Source organism: Schistocerca serialis, chromosome 6 (assembly GCF_023864345.2).
Source record: "Schistocerca serialis cubense isolate TAMUIC-IGC-003099 chromosome 6, iqSchSeri2.2, whole genome shotgun sequence".
NCBI classification, from domain to species: domain Eukaryota; kingdom Metazoa; phylum Arthropoda; class Insecta; order Orthoptera; family Acrididae; genus Schistocerca; species Schistocerca serialis.
In genome coordinates this window covers 490,872,442-490,894,315 of record NC_064643.1, presented here as the reverse complement: position 1 = coordinate 490,894,315, position 21,874 = coordinate 490,872,442, and the positions used below count along the sequence as shown (strand labels likewise).

Sequence of the window (21,874 nt, the reverse complement as noted above, 5' to 3'; positions counted from 1 at the left end):
GTGCCTCTACAACATATTTGAAGCGCATCAAAATCCATGATTTACAGTATAGAGGGTCCCCTTGTTAGAGTGTGACATGTAATGGAATCTGAAGTTCAGTTTGAGCAATAAGAAACTGGCGCCTTATCATGATTAAAGTCAAAGCAATAGACAAGGCAGGCTATTTGTTCTAGTAATTTGAGTATCTAGTAAACTTCATCTATGTTCTATGCTCATTGAAATTATGACACAGTGTCTGTGCCCTTTGATGTGTTCATGTAAACTTGGGAAGAAGCAATAAAATCAGACCAAGGTACCAGCTCAGAAGATGGTTTCTTCATTTCTACCTCTCTAAGCTGATATCAGAGTTTTTTCGTACTGTCATCAACCATATAGACATGATAAATCTCAAACAGACCCTGTTGCCGATGTATTCTCTTGCACGAAGCCATTCTCATGCCAAAGAGTTGGTAGACCTGAAAAATCCCACATTGCTTTCTATTCGACTAGAGAATTCACGCAAGTATATTGCGACCCTGGCCAGGCTACAACTAAGGATACTACATTTTTTTCATTTAGTGAAATTCATAATTTTACATTTCTATACATTTAAAGCAAGTTGTCTCTGTGTGCCTTTTTTACAGTGATTCGTTACAGATAACGTTGTTATCTGTGAAAAGACCCTGGGATTATTAATATTATCTGCCAGATCATTATTATACGACATGAACAGTGAGGGTCCCAATACACTTCTGTGAAGCACACCTGATGCTACTTCTACTTCTGTTGATGATCTTGACCCAGGGTAACATGCTGCATCCTGCTTACCAAGAAATTCTGGATCATTCCTGTTGAATCTGTAACAAGTTTTCCCACTCGTCCATTTTGAAAGTAAAATTTTGCTTAGGGTACCCAGTTAAAGATAATTGTTCCATGAAAGTTGACCAAGGGATTTCTGAATCAGATTTTTTTAAATAAAATAGCTTGTAAATGAAAATGTTTCAGCAACATTTTTACATGTAATTTAAATGTGCAGGTAGCTGTTAAGGTTAAATATTTTGCTTAGTGAATTTTACTTCTAGGACAAAATGAAAATTATTCGTGCAATAATACTTTTTTATGACATAAATTGACCACCTCCATAGATGAGAGGTCAGTGTGACAGAATGCGACACGAGGTGCCCAGGTTCAATTTCCAGTTGGATCAGGGACTTTTCTCGGCTTGGGGACTGTGTGTTGTGTTGTCTTCATCATCATTGACACATAAGTTGTCGAAGTGGTGTCTACTCAAAAGACCTGCACTAGGCGACCGGTCTATCCAATGGGAAGCTGCCCTTCAGACCCAAAAATTGCTTTGAACTACACTGCTGCCCACCTTCCCTGTCCAGGTGGATGCGCACTGTACTTTAAATTCATCACGCGAGGTGGTTTATACAAGATCACTCAACGGATTATCAAATGAGGACATTCCAAATTACCTGTCTGATCAGGGAGTACTGGCTGCACATTGAGTAATGAAAAGGGTTGAAAAGGAATTGGTACTGACGTGCACTCTCTTCTTGACGTTTGACAGAGTTCAACTTCCCTCAAACATTAAAGTATGATATGAGATAATTTTAGTTTGCCCTTAAATCTCCAACCCTATGCGTTGCTATCAGTGTCGGAGGTTTAATCATACCAGCCAATCGTGTTCTAATATGGCCAAATGTGTTACCTGTGGCAGGGATGCCCATTAGGGGAATTATCCACCCCCATCCCCTTGTTGCATCAACTGTATGAGTGACCACACTGCTTCCTCTAGAGACTGCCCTGTTTTTAAAGATGAACAAATTATTCAGGAAACCCAAGTGAAGAAAAGATGTCAACCTTTGCTGCTCATAAGTTGTTTGCCAGTAGAAAGCCTGCTGTGCTTCTAGCAGGTAAATATAGCACTGTCCTTGCCTCTCCTCAAGCTACTAAGGAGGTAGCCATGCAGACTTGCAATCTCAGCTTTAGCGCCACGGTTGTCAGATCAGCCAGCCCAAAGATCGCCCCTTTCAACCTCCCCACTATCACTCTAAGGCTCGACCTTCAATTGCTCCTGCTAAATCATGGGCCCCAAAATCGGATTACCGGACTTCCAGAAAAGAGCCTACCCATGAAGATTTTTTGCGTACTGAGACCTCACAACCATCAACTCCTCCTTCATCTCAATGTCATGCTTCCAAGAAGGCTCATAGGGAAAACAGTTTCTCTCCTCTGCCACAGCGTCTCTCTTCTACAGCACCACCCAGTGGTAGTCGCCCTCGTCCGTCTTCCTTGTGGCCGGTCAGCCAGCCGATCACTGGCGGCAGGACCTGCCTCCGAGCAACCTATGGATCAGGATCTTCTGCCTCTAGCTGAATGCCATTCCATGCAATCGACCACCGGCTCTCAGTGGTCGCTGAATTGATGGCAACCATGGTGAGATTTTTCGTTTTATCGCCCACCCTAAGTCAGTTATCCTTAGGAATGTTCACATAATTCACTCCAATTGGGATGAACTATTGATCTTCTTAGGATCCTACTCCCTGACATCTTATGTCTTCAGGAAACAAAGCTATGTCCCCATGATTGCTTTGTCATCCCTCATTTCCAGTCAGTCTGGTTTGATCTCCCCACTGTTGCTGGCATTCCGGCAAATCAGGGACTTAGGAATCTTCTCCATGATACTGTCCATTATCACCCAAACCAGTTCCTTCCAAGCTGTTGCTGTACATCTTTCCCTATCTGCATTCACCTTCTCTGTTTGTTCCATATACAATATACATTGCATTGTCCACACCAATGTCAAGAGCGGATCGTCATCTCCTTGGTCAGCTCCCAACCCCCCCGCGGATCTTGTTTGCCTCAACACTGGGAACCTACATTTTTGTCTGCCTCCACGCCAACCTACTTCATTTGGACCTTTTGGTTGGTGCTGTTCAGCTAGCTTGGCGCTTTGTATGGTTCGCTTCCACTGATACTTACTCAAGTGACAATTTTCCATGTGTCCGTCAATTACAGCCACAGCTGCCATCTATGCGCCCAAGACGCTGGAAGTTCTCCCAAGTCGATCGGACACTTCTCCTCTCTAGCAACATTTGATGATTGTCAGTTCCCTAATATCAACGATCAGGTCACTTATGTTACAGAAGTTATTCTTACAGTTGCGGAACGTTCAATACCTTGTACCTTCCCTTTGCCCTGGTGGCCCCCAGTTCCTTGGTGGAACGAGGCATGCCGTGACGCAATATACGAGCGGAGATGTGCTCTTCACGTTTTCTGCCAACAGTATCCACTATAAGCAGTTACGTGCGCAACACCATCGCATCATACACGATAGTAAGAAGGCAAGCTGGGATTTCTTTACCAGCTCCATCAATACCTTCACTACTTCATCTGTTGTTTGGAGTCGAATACAACAGATATCCGGCACACTCAGTTTTTCCCCGACCTCTGGGCTAATTGTTGCGCAGGCTACCTTAGTGGACCTAGATGCAATCTCTAACTCATTGGGTCGACAGTTTGCTGAGATTTTGAGCTCTTCTAATTACCCTCCCGCCTTTCTCCCAAAGAACCCGGTAGAGGAAGAGCGAGCTCTTGCTTTTTCCTCTCAAAATCACAAAAGCTATAATGCCGTTTTTTCTATGCGGGTACTCAGACATGCACTCTCCACCCTTCATTCTTCTGCTCTGGGACCAGATGGTATCCATGTCCAAATGTTGCTGCATCTGTCATACCCTAGCCTGTGCTAATTCCTTCACATTTTTAATCGACTTAGGGTCGACAGTACGTTTTCCAGAAGGTGCCAGGAAGCTATCGTCATTCCTGTTCCGAAACGTGGAAAGGACAAACATCTACCCTCCATCTATCACCCAATCTCTGTTATGAGTAGTGTTTGTAATGATTTGGAGCATATGGGAAATTGCTATTTAGGCTGGTGGCCGGAGTTCTGAAACCTGTTAACAACTGCACAACGCGATTTCCGAAAGCATTGTTCTGCAGTTGACCATCTTGTTGCTCTGTCCACTTATATCATGAACAATTTTGTCAGGAAACGCAAAACAGTAGCTATATTTTTTTATCTGTAGAGGGCATACGATACCTGTTGGAGGACAGGCATCCTTCGCACACTGTTCTCTTGGGACTTTTGAGGTCGGCTACCCCTTTTCATCCATGAATTTATGACAGAGCACACGTGTAAGTTGTGGGTGAACACTACTCTATCCCGTACTTTCTACCAAGAAAATGGGGTGCCCTAGGGCTCCATGCTAAGTGTTATAATGTTTGCCATCGCCATAAATTCAATTATGGATTGTCTCCTTCCCAATGTCTCGGGCTCCCTCTTTGTCAACGATTTAGCAATCTACTACGGCTCTCAACGGACCAGCCTTCTTGAACGACGTCTTCAAGGATGTCTCGGTCAGCTCCACTTGTGGAGCATCGAAACTGGCTTCTGATTTTCTCCCAGTAAGACCGTCTATGTACATTTTTGGCATAGTATTGAGTTTTATCCATCTTCCCTTCATCTAGGCCCTGTTGACCTTCTGTTTGCGGAAGTCACCAAATTCTTGGGTTTAAAATTTGATAGAAAATTGTGCTGGTCTTCGCATGTTTCATATCTTTCGGCTCGCTGTCTGCGATCCCTCAACTCTCTCCATGTTGTGAGTGGTACCTCCTGGGAAGCAGACAGAGTGGTCCTCCTCCGCCTATATCACACCTTAGTACACACGAAATTGGACTACGAAACATTGTTTAATCCTCTGCATAGCCCTCTAGTCTTCGGCGTCTAGATTCTGTCCACCACCGTGGATTGCGTTTCGCATCTGGAGCTGTTTACACTAGCCCCGTGGAGAGCCTTTACGCTGAGAATGCTGGACCTCTACTGTCCAATCGGCAGCTGTCCATTTGAATCACTACACTAGTCATCTGTCTTCCGTGCCTGCTCATCCGACCCATGCTCTTTTCTTCGACGCCTCCTTGGATTTAGGGCCTTACTCTCTGCTACTACCAGCAGTCCACTTCCGTCAACTGCTACATTCACTTTCCTTTCAGTTTCCTAAAACTTTCGTGACAAACTAAGGTAAACTCCCACCTTGGCTTTGCCCCCCAGACCTGCCTTCTCCATGACCTTGGTTAGCTTCCCGAGGATAGTACCCACATATACTTCATCAGGAATTTGCTGCTCTATGTACACAAATGGAGGATGCCACATTTATTTACACTGACATCTCCACCACCTTTGGTGTCAGGAGTGCCTATATTATGGATGAAACCTCTGTTAGAGTTCAGTTTCCCGATCAGTATTCAGTTATTACTGCAGAGCTTTATGCTGTTCTCCAGGATTTCCAATACATCTATCACCATCAGCGGATACAGTATATTATAGGCTCGGATTCACTCAGCTCTCTTCTCGGCCTCCAAGCTCTTCATCCCATCCACCATCTGGTCCACTGGATTCAGGACTGCCTCCATATGCTCCACTTGGGGGGGGGGGGGGGGGGGGGGGCAATCTCTCTGGTATTCCTCTGGATCCGAGGGCACATTGGTATATGCGGAAACGAGGCAGCCGATATAGCAGCAAAGGCTGCTGTCCTCGGCCCGCTGTTCACATGGTCCCTTTTGCCGATCTAAAGACTGTTTTATGTCATCGTGTTGTTCTTTTATGGCACACATATTGGTCTGTACTTCAGGATAATAAATTACGGGACATAAAACCTCTTCACTGTGCTTGGACCTCTTCCTCCCGGCCTCATCTTCGGGAGGATGTAATTTTAACTAGAGTCCAAATTGGGCACTGTCTTTTTAGCCGTTCACATATTTTAAGTGGCGATTCTCCGTCACTTTGTCCCCACTCCTCTCAGTCGTGGACGGTGAGACACCTTTACTTCAGTGCCCCTATTTTAATCCGCTACATGCCCGTTTCCAGCTGTCGCCTGATATATCTTCCCTTTTAGCAGATGGCACACACTCAGGCAGTCGTGTCCTTGAGTTTATAAGTGTTAGTGAGATGACATTGGTCATTTGAAGCTCTTTTTGGGGAAAACAACCCCCCTTCAATAGCAGTTTTCTAATATTTCCTTCCGTTTTTAGTTTCCCTCCTCTTGAGTTTCGCCCTAATTGCTGCTAATTTAAATTCCTGTTTTTATCCTTCACTAAGTCACAGAATGGGTGCTTGTGACTATAGCTGTTTTGTGCCATAAAACCATAATAAGAAAAAAATGGGAAGCCCTTGCCAAATGACATTTCATGAAAGTAACTTCAAATGTATAGGAAAGATAATGATCAGATGATCTGTAAGAGCATGATCTGAAGGGCTGACTGCTGAAGATCACAGTATAGATGAAAATATTAACTGCCACGGAAATGGAGGTTAGTTTAGCCACTACACGACTGATTTAACTCGTAGTAGTAAATCTGTTCAATAGAATTTAACTGGTAGGTCTGTGAACACTGAAGTGACACAAACCTACCAGTAGCCTAATTGTTGTTGTTGTTGTGGTCTTCAGTCCAGAGACTGGTTTGATGCTGCTCTCCATGCTACTCTATCCTGTGCAAGGTTTTTCGTCTCTCAGTACCTACTGCAACCTACAGCCTTCTGAATCTGTTTAGTGTATTCATCTCTTCGTCTCCCTCTACGATTTTTACCATCCACGCTGCCCTCCAATACTAAATTGGCGATCCCTTGATGCCCCAGAACATGTCCTACTAACCGATCCCTTCTTCTAGTCAAGTTGTGCCACAAACTTCTCTTCTCCCCAATCCTATTCAATACCTCCTCATTAGTTATGTGATCTACGCATATAATCTTCAGCATTCTTCTGTAGCACCACATTTCAAAAGCTTCTATTCTCTTCTTGTCCAAACTAATTATCGTCCATGTTTCACTTTCATACATGGTTACGCTCCATACAAATACTTTCAGAAACGCCTTCCTGACACTTAAATCTATACTCGATGTTAACCAATTTCTCTTCTTCAGAAATGCTTTCCTTGCCATTGCCAGTCTACATTTTACATCCTCTTTACTTCGACCATCATCAGTTACTTTGCTCGCCAAATAGCTAAACTCATTTACTACTTTAAGCATCTCATTTCCTAATCTAATTCCCGCAGCATCACCCGATTTAATTTGACTACATTCCATTATTCTCGTTTTACTTTGTTGATGCCCATCTTATATCCTCCTTTCAAGACCATGTCCATTCTGTTCAGCTGCTCTTCCAGGTCCTTTGCTGTCTCTGATAGAATTATAATGTCATCGGCGAACCTCAGAGTTTCTACTTCTTCTCCATGAATTTTAATACCTACTCCGAATTTTTCTTTTGTTTCCATTACTGCTTGCTCAATATACAGATTGAATAACATCGGGGAGAGGCTACAACCCTGTCTCACTCCCTTCCCAACCACCGCTTCCCTTTCATGTCCCTCGACTCTTATAATTGCCATCTGGTTTCTGTACAAATTGTAAATAGCCTTTCGCTCCCTGTATTTGACCCCTGTCACCTTCAGAATTTGAAAGAGAGTATTCTAGTCAACATTGTCAAAAGCTTTCTCTAAGTCTACAAATGCTAGGAACGTAGGTTTTCTTTCCTTAATCTTTCTTCTAAGATAAGTCGTAAGGTCAGTATTGCCTGACGTGTTCCTCCAACATTCCTACGGAATCCAAACTGATCTTCCCCGAGGTCGGCTTCTACCAGTTTTTCCATTCGTCTGTAAAGAATTCGCGTTAGTATTTTGCAGCCGTGACTTATTAAACTGATAGTTCGGTAATTTTCGCATCTGTCAACATCTGCTTTCTTTGGGATTGGAATTATTATATTCTTCTTGAAGTCTGAGGGTATTTCGTCTATCTCATACATCTTGCTCACCAGATGGTAGAGTTTTGTCAGGACTGGCTCTCCCAAGGCCATCAGTAGTTCTAATGGAATGTTGTCTACTCTTGGGGCCTTGTTTCGACTCAGGCCTTTCAGTGCTCTGTCAAACTCTTCACGCAGTATCGTATCTCCCAATTTATCTTCATCTACATCCTCTTCCATTTCCATAATATTTTCCTCAAGTACATCGGCCTTGTATAGACCCTCTATATACTCCTTCCACCTTTCTGCTTTCCCTTCTTTGCTTAGAACTGGGTTTCCGTCTGAGCTCTTGATATTCATACGAGTGGTTCTCTTTTCTCCAAAGGTCTCTTTAATTTTCCTGTAGGCAGTATCTATCTTACCCCTAGTGAGATAAGCCTCTACATCCTTACATTTGTCCTCTAGCCATCCCTGCTTAGCCATTTTGCACTTCCTGTCGATCTCATTTTTGAGACGTTTGTATTCCTATTTGCCTGCTTCATTTACTGCATTTTTATATCTTCTCCTTTCATCAATTAAATTCAATATTTCTTCTGTTACCCAAGGATTTCTACTAGCCCTCGTCTTTTTACCTACTTGATCCTCTGCTGCCTTCACTACTTCATCTCTCAAAGCTACCCATTCTTCTTCTACTGTATTTCTTTCCCCCATTCGTGTCAATTGTTCCCTTATGCTCTCCCTGAAACTCTGTACAACCTCTGATTTAGTCAGTTTATCCAGGTCCCACCTCCTTAAATTCCCACCTTTTTGCAGTTTCTTCAGTTTTAATCTACAGTTCATAACTAATAGATTGTGGCCAGAGTCCACATCTGCCCCTGGAAATGTCTTACAATTTAAAACCTGGTTCCTAAATCTCTGTCTTACCATTATGTAATCTATCTGAAACCTGTCAGTATCTCCAGGCTTCTTCCATGTATACAACCTTCTTTTATGATTCTTAAACCAAGTGTTAGCTATGATTAAGTTGTGCTCTGTGCAAAATTCTTCCAGGTGGCTTCCTCTTTCATTTCTTAACCCCAATCCATATTCACCTACTACGTTTCCTTCTCTCCCTTTTCCTACTACCGAATTCCAATCAGCCATGACTGTTAAATTTTCGTCTCTCTTCACTATCTGAATAATTTCTTTTATCTCATCGTACATTTCTTCAATTTCTTCGTCATCTGTAGAGCTAATTGGCGTATAAACTTGTACTACTGTAGTAGGTGTGGGCTTCGTGTCTATCTTGGCCACAATAATGCGTTCACTATGCTGTTTGTAGTAGCTTACCCGCACTCCTATTTTTTTATTCATTATTAAACCTACTCCTGCATTACCCCTATTTGATTTTGTGTTTATAACCCTGTATTCGCCTGACCAAAAGTCTTTTTCCTCCTGCCACCGAACTTCACTAATTCGTAATATATCTAACTTTAACCTATCCATTTCCCTTTGTAAATTTTCTAACCTACCTGCCCGATTAAGGGATCTGACATTCCACACTCCAATCTGTAGAACGCCAGTTTTCTTTCTCCTGATAACGACGTCCTCCTGAGTAGTCCCCACCCGGAGATCCGAATGGGGGACTATTTTACCTCCGGAATATTTTACTCAAGAGGACGCCATCATCATTTAACCATACAGTAAAGCTGCATGCCCTCGGGAAAAATTTTGGCTGTGGTTTCCCCTTGCTTTCAGCCGTTCGCAGTACCAGCACAGCAAGGCTGTTTTGGTTAGTGTTACAAGGCCAGACCAGTCAATCATCCAGACTGTTGCCCCTGCAACTACTGAAAAGGCTGCTGCCTCTCTTCAGGAACCACACATTTGTCTGGCCTCTCAATAGATACCCCTCCGTTGTGGTTGCACCTGCAGTACGGCTATCTGTATCGCTGAAGCACGCAAGCCTCCCCACCAATGGCAAGGTCCATGGTTCTTGGGGAGGAAGAAGGCTGTATACATGGAAAAAGCCTGGAGATACTGACAGGTTTCAGCAAGATTATATAATGGTAAGACAGAGATTTAGGAACCAGGTTTTAAATTGTAAGACTTTTCCAGGAGCAGACGTGGACTCTGACCACAATCTATTGGTTATGAACTGTAGATTAAAACTAAAGAAGTAGCCTAATTATACTTTTATTTTTGAGAACGAAAAATTGACTTTGTTGGATTCGGTTTTTGCTATGTACTTACTCATTATTATACACATTATCTTGTAGATGCATGTATAATGTTAGTTCTGTAACAGCAAAAGCACTTAAACTGTTGATTTCTGACTTTTCAAACAGCGACATCTAATGTAGCTGATCTGAACAGCACTTTAATTGTTAAGTTTATCCTTGCACATAAATCCCCTGCTTTAGTGAATCCAACACACACAGCAAATAACCATGGAAACAGTCTCTTTTACAAACCTTCAGATGCTGCTCATGATGTGTATGATGTGATTTGTTGATTGCGATGCATTAGTTACATCCATGTGTGTGAACACCCCTCACTTCTGAGTGAATTTCCAAGCTCTACGTGGACATATCCCACTGAATGCTTTCTATGGGACTTGGTTCAGTCATTCAAAGAGCAATATGGCCTTTATATTAGAGTACTTAGCGGTCTCAGGGATGTGTCTGTTAGTACCCTATCAGTGCACAAGTATTAGTCGCATGTGTGTGTGTGTGTGTGTGTGTGTGTGTGTGTTCTAGGGCTCTTGGGTTTGAGGTCTGTTACATTTGATCTTCAGGAAGGACAGCTGAATCTCAGGATTACTGCACAAAATATTTTGTTTAGCATGTAAGCTAGACCTTTATAGCACATCTTCAAAATCTGGCAGCGGGGCCAAACCAAACAAGTACTAAGGGATGTAGGCCCAGTACTATTATGCAAGAGAGCTTCTATTTATTCTGATATTAAATTAGACCAGGTAGCCAGAGACTGTTATTTTGTTTGTTTGTTTGTGTTTGTGTTTGTGTGTGTGTGTGTGTGTGTGTGTGTGTGTGTGTTTAATTCTGATAAGGCCTTTTCATAATATTGTCATTATCCCATAATTTAAATTATAGAATTTGTAATACAAGCAGAAGAAAGCGTTTTCATTGTACTTCCCATTTATGATTTCTTTGTGACCTGGATGTTGTTTACATTTGTTTTTTGAATTGTTTAGGTATGGGATCAAGACGAACATGGTAAATGGCAGATGACTGCTAGCTGGAAGGCACATAGTGGATCAGTGTGGAAAGTAACATGGGCTCATCCAGAATTTGGCCAAGTGTTGGCAACATGTTCTTTTGACCGTACTGCTGCCATCTGGGAAGAAATAGGTGAGGAACGGACATGAAGTATATTATACATTTCAACTGTTTCGAGTGTGATACAAGCAAAATTTCTGTGACTAGGTATGTTTTGAGTAATTTTCAATAATACTGGAAGAAATGAAGGCAAGTTGTGTAAGGGTGGTAGAGAAAAGTGAAAACTACATTAAAGAGTTGGGAACTTTGTAGGCAGTTTAAAAACAATACTTAATATATTGAATTTCCAAGAGTCTGTGTTTAATGAAAGTATAAAAAATTAGTATGTTCTGCAGAAATGATTGGAATGTGAACCATGTCGGCCTGCAGGTTCAAGGTAACATCGATATTGCCGTGCAGTACCACATATCGGAAAAATGTGCCTGTGGCTGTAGTTGTTGCTAAAAACCAAAGGTAATGGATCAGTGTGACTTGAGGAGACATGCAGAATGCCTCACAGATGTATGCACAAACCGTACCGTCAGATTAGTGAGTTTGAAATAGGGCGCATGAGAGAATGTGAAGCATCCATACAGGAAATTGCTGCTTGTGTTGGGGAAGCGTTTCAGTAGTGCAAAGGTTGTGCGCAGAATGGTTCATTGAAGGCCGTAGAACTCCTCCCCTGAGAAGATTTACTCCTCAATTGAATGCCATTTCAGCAGTGGAACATGCCATACACAGCCAGGGGTGACAGTCTGTCACCTTTAATAATAGCATAGGTTATGTGTGCATCATCCACTTCTCTGCCTACCTTTGACAAATATGCAGAAACAGGCTAGATGACAATGGTGTATGGAGCAATGCTACTGGGGACAGGAATGGCACCAGTGAGTGTTTTCAGTTGGATCCAGGTTTTGTTTGTTTGCAATTGATGGCTACATTTTGGTTCACCACAGATAGAGAGAGCGGTATCACAGTGACCACATTCACACGAGACATAGAGTGTGGTGCCATTGGGTACAACCATAAATCACAGTTGGAACATGTCAGTGTGACTTATGTGAATGGCGTCCTGTGATCCATGGCCACGCCCTTTCTGCACAACACCCCAGGTGGCATTTTTTAGAAAGACAATGCACAACTCCATGTTGCTGCATGGACAAATGCCTTCTTGGTGTCACAGGATGTCAGCCTTTCACCCTGGTCTGCCAGCTCACCAGACTCATCACCAATCGAAAACATGTGGCATATGGTGCAGCGCTGTGACCCAATGCCAACCACGTCAGATGAACTTTGGAACCAGGTGAATGCAACGTAGATGGCTATACCACAGGTTGCTATTCGCACCCTACCTGCATCGATGGTGTCATACATGGAACCAAGTTATCAGGGCCTATTGCAGACCCTGTGCCTCCTAGGCAACTGGACACATGATGAACTGTGGTGACGGAAACGCTAATCATTTCTGCAGAGCGTACTAATGTACATTACCTATGAATATGAACATCTTATCTCTAGTCATTCACGGTGTTCTGTTTTTTGTGAACATGAGTGCGTTTATTTACATGTTTTTATTTCTTAGGGTCTCTGTGTCAATGACACAAAAGCATGGATCATAAATTGAAAATGTCAGTGTGTTAAACTTTTAAATGTTGAAATGAAAATTACTATAGTAATCATAAATTTTCAAATCCTAATTTAATTTATTTTACAAAGTTTAATAATGATTGAGAAACAGAGAAGGTATTCACACCAGTATATTAGTAGGAACTAAGCTTTGGTTATTTTGGTGGTGGTGGTGGTGGTGGTGGTTGGAGGGGGGGGGGGGGGAGTGGGGGTTTTCTAGTCTCACTAGAACAGTTTAACAGGCCTGAATCTTTTTACATGAACAGTTGTTTTCCTACATTTCCACTCATTTCAGTTGGATACATTTATGAAAATACATTTAAGGGAATGTAAGATATGGATGTAGGGAATAGAGAGTTTGCTAATAGAAAAGCTTGGTGTTTGGTAAGCTGCAGTTTGTCACCAGTAGCCTTCAGCTCTTGTGAAAAGCATTGAAAATGGATGTTCCAGACAGTTGCACTTTTGTAAAGACTTGTCTATTTCAGTTATAACTTCTTAAAATGTTTTGTGTTCGTAAATAATCCAGCTTCCTTGTCAACTCTATGGGCTCCAATCATATTGTGTGCATGTATATACCTGTAGCATCAGCATAGTGTGATTTAATTACTTTGAAGTGAACATGGTAGTCTACATAAGCCTTGAATTTTGTAAACTTTTAGGCATGTTCGTGTTGGATCTTTTTCAAATGGACTCAGATGAGTGAGTGGACTCGGAGCCAATCGTCGTAGGTTGGAACCAGCTCCTTCCCCCCACCCCAAGAAATCAGCACAAGGCTACTGTGTATGCTGATGTCATTGCTCATTGTACATCTCACTTGCTATACTATAGCGAAGTCTGTTTAGCAAAATTCTTTGTGTTTCAAATTATCTTTTCCTGAATAGGGTTCACAGTCATGTAGAACTTTTTGAATTTTTGCCTTTGACTGTCATTTTATGTACATATGTGTAGGAACAAAATCTTACTTTTTGACATTTTGCATTTGACTGTAATTTTATGTACCTATGTGTAGGAACAAAATCTTACCCTTGAAAATGGCATAAGCTTGAAATTCCAATTGCAGGACTAAAATTAAGCAGTCAGTGAAGGTGAAATTATTGTCCTTTCTTAAGTCCTTGTATTCTATTTTCCTAATTACAATAGGGTATATACCAATAACAGTAAAACTCATTTGCTTGTTAGAACAACCCTTCAACGAAACTCCAGTTTTGTTGCTTCTGAACTTCAGTTTAGTTCTGGCAATGTAATTTCTTTTAAAGGTGTTGTTAGTTAGTTAGTTGGTCAGTTAGTTAGTTAGTCAGAATGTGGAACTGGGAAGTGACATATGCTAAAAGGAACTAAAGTTTGAGTCTTCTCAGCCAGGTAGAGAAAATAAAGCCTTTGGGCCAGAGAAAAATTATTTACGTATAAATTTAACCTGATCAGATTAGGGCCTTCAGGTCCTCTCTTACATTGGACCATGGTTTCATGTGTTCAATATTTTTTGCAACTTAGTTATCCAAGAATAACAATTTTAATTTGACTAGTAGTAATAAAATAGTATTAGCAGGATTAAAAATGACTTAAATGTATATAACGATACTGTGAAAAAATATTACAGACTTAAAACTAATAATGTTAATCCTAGCAGTACTACTACTACTACTACTGGTGGTGGTGGTGGTGGTGGTGGTGGTTGTTAAGATGAAGATGGTAATGATTATGACAGTGGCAAATAAAAAAAATTGCCGTTATCATAATGCCTGACATAGTGAGTTTGGAGGGAGAGAAATTTAGGTAGACTGGACCGGCTAAAGGCATTGCGAAATGAGAGAGATCTGGTTGGAAAAGAGGATGTAATAGGGTAATGGGTGTGCACAGGGACAAATGTAGGTATTGTTGTTGCCTCAGTAGATAAGTCATTGAAGCTGGAGCTTTTACTCAGTTCTTTGAGGGAGGTCATTCCAGAGTTGGATTACTACTATTGAAAAGGACCCTGCAAAAATTACCGAGTGATGGAGTAGGACAGAAAGGATTCTGCTCTGATGGGAAAGAGTATTTCTGCTATGCTGTTCAGACAAGAGCATCAAGGTTGAGAAGAGATATGAGGGATAGTTTATGTTGACAAGACAGTAGAGGAGGCAGACTGTATGGAAATCTTTGCACTTGTCTGCATGTAACAGGGATTGCTGAGCATAAGGTATTGAAATATGATGAAAGAATATTGAATGCAGGCATTCAGCACCAGTTCCAGGCATTGTGAGCTTTCCTAAGAAAATCCTTACAGGGTAACATCACTGTAATCAAAAATTAGAAATGTGAGCAATATGTGCAAGTCCATTTTTCAGGCCAAAAGGGAAGAGCTTTTTATATTTTTCTGTGGCGTGCAAAGATGCTGATACCTTCCTGCACATTGCAGCTATGTGATCAGCCAAATTTAGCTTTTCATCTTTTATTACTTCTAGACTCATTGCTGAGAAGTTGATATTTGTCCCATCTAGGTTAATGATGGTAACGATTCCTTGTATTTTGGGCTACTGAGCCTAGAATGATCAACCACAGTCAGTTGGATTTTAGATGTGTTGAGCTTCAACCCTTTATTCTGTGCCCATTTTGTTAATGCACACAGGTCACCACTGAATTCTCAGATGACTTCAAGTTTGTTGTGCATTTAGGTACAACTGGAGGTCACCAGCATACACATGGTATTGACAATGAGACAAAACTGATCACACATCTTAGGCATACAGTGAAAAGCGTGAGGACCTAATAGCAAACACTGGAGGGCACTAGGTATTACAGGTATTTATTGTGACTTTATGGTATCGGACATGATACACTTTTTGCAAGAGGTCGTGTAGAAGCAAAATCATTCCACTGCATTTGGAGAGAAATTTAGACTGCTAAGTTTGGAAAATAAAATTTGGAAATCAGAAGTGTCAAATGCTTTGTTACACTCTAAGAAGCACGTGATAATTGTGTATTGTCCTCCTATAGCAAGTTTCAGGTCATGTGTTACTCTTACGAAAGCAGGGGTACTGTGATGTTTGCGGAAACATGAGTTTTCAGAGCACCATTGGTGATTTGTTGTGTGTCAAGAAAATGGAACCGTGACATTTATAGTAACATTATGCCATCAAGTTTTGCAATAAACTTGATGAATCCATGAGTGTGACTTTAAGTTGAACCAGGCGTGTGGGGAATTTTCTTCATCAAGAGCACAAAAGTTTTTCACTGGCACAAATCATTTTTGCAAGGCCAAGAACATGTTGAAGATTAACCTTTCTCAGGGAGACCTTCAACTTTAAAAACTGATGAAAATGTTGTACATTTGCATGCTCTTGTGAGATCAGACCGACATTTAACAATAAGGATGATGGATCACCTGTTAAACTTACTTCTGTCATAAAAGTTTTGACCTCAACGGGTATTCCTGTTTTTCCACAGCTTCCCTATTCACCTGATCTGAGTCCTTGTGACATTTTTCTTTTCCCAAAATTTAAAAAGTCATAAAAGGCTGTCGTTTTATAACTCGGGAGAAAATTCAAAAGAATGTAACATACATGTTAAAGGCCCTACCAGTTTATGCCTTTAAATGGTGCTACAACGACTGGAATGTGAAGTTGCTGACAAGAATAATATACAGAAGAATTGGAAACAAAATTGAGGCTATGTTAGGTGATGATCAGTTTGGCTTTAGGAATAGTAAAGGCACCAGGGAGGCAATTCTAACATTGCAGTTGATAATGGAAGCAAGACTAAAGAAAAATTAAGACCGCATTCAAAGGATTTGTCCAATGTGGAAAAAGCATTTCAAACGGTGCAATATGTTCGAAATTCAGCAAAAAAATAGGGGTAATATACAAAGAAAGACAGGTAATATACAGCATTTACAAGAGCCAAGAGGGAACAATGAGAGTGGAAGACCAAGAATGAAGTTCTCAGATTAAAAAGGGTTCAGTCTATACATCGAAGAAGCAATGACGCAAATGAAAGAAAGGTTCAGGAGTGGAATTAAAAATTCAAAATGAAAGGATGTCAATGATCAGATTCGCTGATGACGTTGCTATCCTCAGTGAAAGTGAAGAAGAATTACAGGAGTGGAATAAACAGCCTAGTGACAGGGTGTATACGACCCAGGAAAAACCTGGGAATTTTTTCATCGGGAGGAAAACCAGGAAAAACCCGGGAATTTTTTAGAATTCCGGGAATTTTTCATTGTTTTAGTTTTCAGTTAAATTTTTGTGATTTTGACTGGTAAGAACCAATACTCTAACAAAGGAGATTACTGTATCCCACCTCTGTAGAATAATACTGCACCAACAAAACATGAACAAGAGAAAAAAAACGAAAATACAACTTAAGTCGCGAAGAAAATGAGCCATATACAACAACAAAACACAGTGCTCATACTAGCGTCTGCCAACAGGAGTGTGTGAAAGGCTTTAGGAAGACTATGCTATGTTTCCAAACATCAAATTGGTCTCCGATGAGCGTGACGTGACAGCTGTTTACATTTGATTCGTTTGAGCAGTTGAGGGCGGGCTCTTGTGCATGCGCAGTTTAGTCGCGTATGAGTGAGTACCTTCTCCCGCTTCTGGCTACAGATGTGTGGCTGGGCGCCACTATCTAATATTGCCCCGGTTCGGAAATATCGTAGATCTGGGGCTGATGCACAGAGCAGTCTGAATTGTAGTGGGTAGTCTCCACGTGACCTGTGTTTACGTTTAGTGATTTTGCTGTTTCCTCTTCATTTATTGCTCTCACATTAAATGAAAACAAGACGGATTTCTGTGCCCGTGAGCTATCAAATGAATTAAAATACGTTCGCATAATTACGGAAGGCTAAAATATGTTACTAGTTTCAGGTTTTATTTCCACCTTTCTGACAGTCAAGCATTAACCGCCTTGCAGACAATGAAGCTATTTTTGTCGGTTTGCTTTTATTAATTTTTTCCGTCGAAACGAAATGTTTAATTTCACACTGTTGGCTAGTTCCAACTGTTCGCAGCATTTCAAGTGCACGTTTTCGATCTTCTAACTCGTATGGCATTACGCCATAATAAAGAACCAAACATGAGATAATACAGTACTGGTACGGAGCTTAAGAAAATTTACGTCCGAATCAGGACATACGAATGTGCACTTTAAGCCGAATTATGCATTTTAGTATGGTTCACGAAATTCCGATGCTCTTGAAGTATCCTCTGATGTCTTGTTTCTTTTATGACATAATGCAAGATCTTTTAATATTTTACACGTTCGAACATACGGGCTTCCTGCGTCATCGTAGCTGCGCAAGCGCAGTGACGCCCGTTATCTGGCGTTCTCTGGCAACTGCTGAAACGAACCAATTTCTAACAGGTCACTGGGAAATATTGCAAATGGTGGTTTGAAAAGCATTACTTTAAAGGTAAATTTCCTTTTACGCAAGATGAACTGTTTGCGAGGTCTACAATGAATTTCTTAAATCACAGCGCGTTTTACCCTCATTTAAAAATCAACTCTAAAGGACGACCATCTAGAAGAATTCGACTCCAGAAGATAAGACATTTACGTCATTATTAAAGATTTTACTGGCACATTTGTGTGATGTACCTTAAAGTGTAACACGCGCAAAAAAGATGAACATTATATGTTGAAGCTTAGCTCCTTTTGCAGCTTATTAATCTTACAGACCAATATTATGTGAAAGCTTTTCTTTTCTTGTAGCAACACTATGTATATTAATTTAAACCATTAACTTTTCTTATTTGTGTGTTCGCCCTGCTTAAAGAATGATCTTGCTATTGGTTGACTACATCATGTGCCCTGTGCTGTCATCAGCTGGTGAGATCACGTGACATGAGCTATGAGTGGTTTACAAAAGCGCGTCGCAATTTCGATTTCAATGCTTCGGAAAGTAACATGCGGTGTTCGGTGGAATTCGAATTTATATCTTTGTAACACGAAAATATGCAGTGTACATGTTGCTGCACATCAAAGATCTTTCCTAAACGTGTTCTTTTTTCCCCTGAGTTTCGTTTTCTGGAGTGCTGGGAAATTCTACGTCAGTGTATAAAACCATAAACATTCAAAGGATTCATAAGTTTTACAGTGCCGAGAAAAAGTAGTATATTGTCACTTAACACGGAAAAAGCGTATTTTCATCCGGGAGAAAATGTATTTTCAACCGGGAAATCCGAGAATTTTTTTTCCATGCCCATGTATACACACTGAATGAGTACAGAATATGGATTGAGAGTAAACTGAAGAACGATGAAAGTACTGAGAAGTAGCAGAAATGAGAACGGCGAGAAACTTAACATCAAAATAGGTGAACAGGAAGTAGATGAAGTTAAGAAATTTTGCTACCTAGGCAGTAAAATAACCTGTGGCGGACAGAGCATGGAGAACGTAAAAGGCAGACTAGTACTGCCAAAAAGGGCATTCCTGGCCAAGAGAAGTCTTAATATGAGGAAGAAATTTCTGATGTATTGTAGGGAAGCAGCCTACTCACGCCGTAGTAAATTCACATCAGTCTTTCCGTTGTGTGCCAGCCAGTCCGCTGCAACTAGCTCTGACGTCATAAATGTTGCGCAATACTTTAAAAATCAAGCAAATAACCTAAAACAGCTCTAGCATGTCAGGAGTAATACTAAAACAACATGTGTTGAATATCAGTTCGATAACTTTAGCCATTTTCGAAATTTTGACGGTTTTCTGTGAAAATCATTGGCGCAACAGAAAAGAGCTAGAGAATTAAAAATTGATAATTAGATTCATTTTTCATAATTATTTAATAAAAACAGTCTTCTGGATCTCACAATTTAAAATTTTAGTGGACATTCGTGATTTTCTGGTTTTCGTCTTAAAACTTAAGGAAGCAAGATAGATTAAGTAGTCTAATAAATAAGGCTAGGAGGTTTATATTTAAGTAGAATGGAGATCCGCTATCACCATAAGGTTGTGAGAAGTTTCATTTGAATACCTATAAAACTATAGCGATAGCGTATCTCCAAAGGGCCAGTTCAGAGCTCGTCTACTGCGTGCAGAGTAATTAAATTAATTCTCTCGCCCAAAATATTTAACTCAGCCACGTCAATCTTTTATTATGATTACTTACCTGTGTGCTGAATGCACATTTAAATTAAGAGCTTCATCGGCCATCAGCAAGAGAAGCTATGATTTATTCGGCAACCTAAAGTGGTGCATTACTAGTCCAGCGGCTAGTCGGGAGAGCCGATTTGATCAGGCGTTCCCTTAGCCGTCCGCACCGCGGCTTTATATATATAAGAACGCTGCGCGAGGAAGCAAGGCCCCAGTTCTCTCCAGACGCTGAATAGCACGTCATCTGTGTCGGGAGTCGCGTCGCGTCGGTATCATTGCTACAAACAGCCTCGGATGCCGTATTAAGTTACTCGGGATACGTGTAACCATGAAATCATTTTCGAGTGAAGTGGTAATTCTGGGTTGCCTTTAATTATCGATCTTCAGTTTGCGTATTGTCGTATTTTCACGTGCCGCCGTGGGACAGACATTCTATCAATTATTTAGCGTGGCGTTTGATGAAACTAATCATCAAATTATGGCGAGCATTCATTTAAATATTTAATTTGGACAGTTATAGTGGCATCAGCGCATTAGACTCTGAACTGCTCTGTTAGTTAGGTTGTGTGGATTCTTTTGTTTTTCATCTGTGACTTTCAGAATATGCTCAACTATTTTAGAAAATCGTTTTTGATTATAAATCCCGGACAATCTCCTAATTCCTCAGAGCTATAAGCTGTAACTATAAGTGTATTCTCAGATGAAGTGGGCACTAGGAATTCTAATTACAGGCTTCACGTTTTGCTAATCACTTTCTGGTAGCCAATATTGTAGTTAGAGAGCCAGTGTTGAGAACGGCAAACAACAGCAAAAATAATAGGAACATTTTTAATAACAATAATTCCACTCGCCGCCCCACAGTATGTTTGGAGCACAGCATAGTTGTGAAACACTGACTGGGGAAAACTGGAATGGAAGAGAATCGACACATTTGAGATGTGATGCTACAGAAGAATTTTGAAAACTAGGTGGACTGCAAGGCAAGGAATGAGGAGATTCTTCGGAGAATCGGCGAGGAAAGGAATATATGGAAAACAATTGACAAGAAGAACGGACAATATGGTAGGACATTTGTTAAGACATAAAGGAATAACTTCTATGGTACTAGAGGGAGCCGTAGAGGGTAAAAACTTAAGAGGAAAACAGAGGGTGGAATATATACAGCAAATAATTGAGAATTTAGGTTGCAAATGCTAGTCTGAGAAGAAGCAGTTGGTACAGGAGATGAATTCGTGGTGGGCCGCATCAAACCAGCCAGAAGACTGAGGGCTAAAAAGAAAAACTAAGACTGGGAAAAATGACTCTGCTGGTGTAAAACTGCTGAAAGAAACTACTTTAAAGGGGACAATGTTGTTTGAAAAAATAAAATCTTTGGTAGATATAAGTCTGTCTCATTAATTTTCACACACATCTCACAAATAAATTGAAGTTGCCTGCTCGTATCCATCTGTATGTGCAGGCTAATCTCAGGAACTACTGTCGGGATTTCACTAATAGATAAACTGATTCACGAGGAATGTTTTTGTTTATAGTTTATAAATTTTTCGCAAAAATTGTTTGAAATATAACAAGTTAAAATTAATTTGTGAAAACAAAGCCTTTGCCTCCTAGTGAACAGCTGCCATAAATCTAGATAGTAGCAGTGGCTTAAGAGAGCAGAAAGTGTGTCCTGATTTGCAATTGGTCTAGTGGTCTAGCGGTAAAGCGTTTGGCTGAGAGCAAAAAGTTGTAAGAATGAATCCCAACGGAGTCACTTTTTCGTTTTACTCTGCCTTTTAAGCTAGCATTCACCTCTCAATGATGTGGAGATTTGCGAGAAACGAAATGTGACTCAAATTCCATGTTAAACTGTAGCTTCTTTTTTCGCAATTGGATAATTGGTGAGGTACCCAAGTAGCTTAAGTGACATCAAATTCTTTCAGACTATCTCATGATGAAAAGAACATGTGAATCCAATACCTGTGGTTTTCAATTATTTTTGCATAAAGTAAAACAGAGCATGGGCTGCAGATTTCCTTTGTTTATACAATGAACAATTTACAGCTGCACTGTGTATCACTCAGCATTCTGCTTTGCTTGAATCAAACATAGATACGAACACAATACTCTGCATGGTGTGGCGAAAGATGTTGTTTGTTTGGCTACTTTCAA

General features: G+C 40.8%; 1 protein-coding gene across 1 annotated transcript in view; it reads left to right on the top strand.

Annotated features, from left to right (window-relative positions):
* Nucleotides 1-21,874, top strand: part of LOC126484136 (nucleoporin SEH1) — a 154,858-nt gene that overhangs the window by 39,066 nt on the left and 93,918 nt on the right. The window contains exon 2 of the mRNA XM_050107517.1: nt 10,969-11,125. Within this exon, the coding sequence (XP_049963474.1) occupies nt 10,969-11,125 (157 nt within the window). The remainder of the gene's footprint in view (nt 1-10,968; nt 11,126-21,874) is intronic.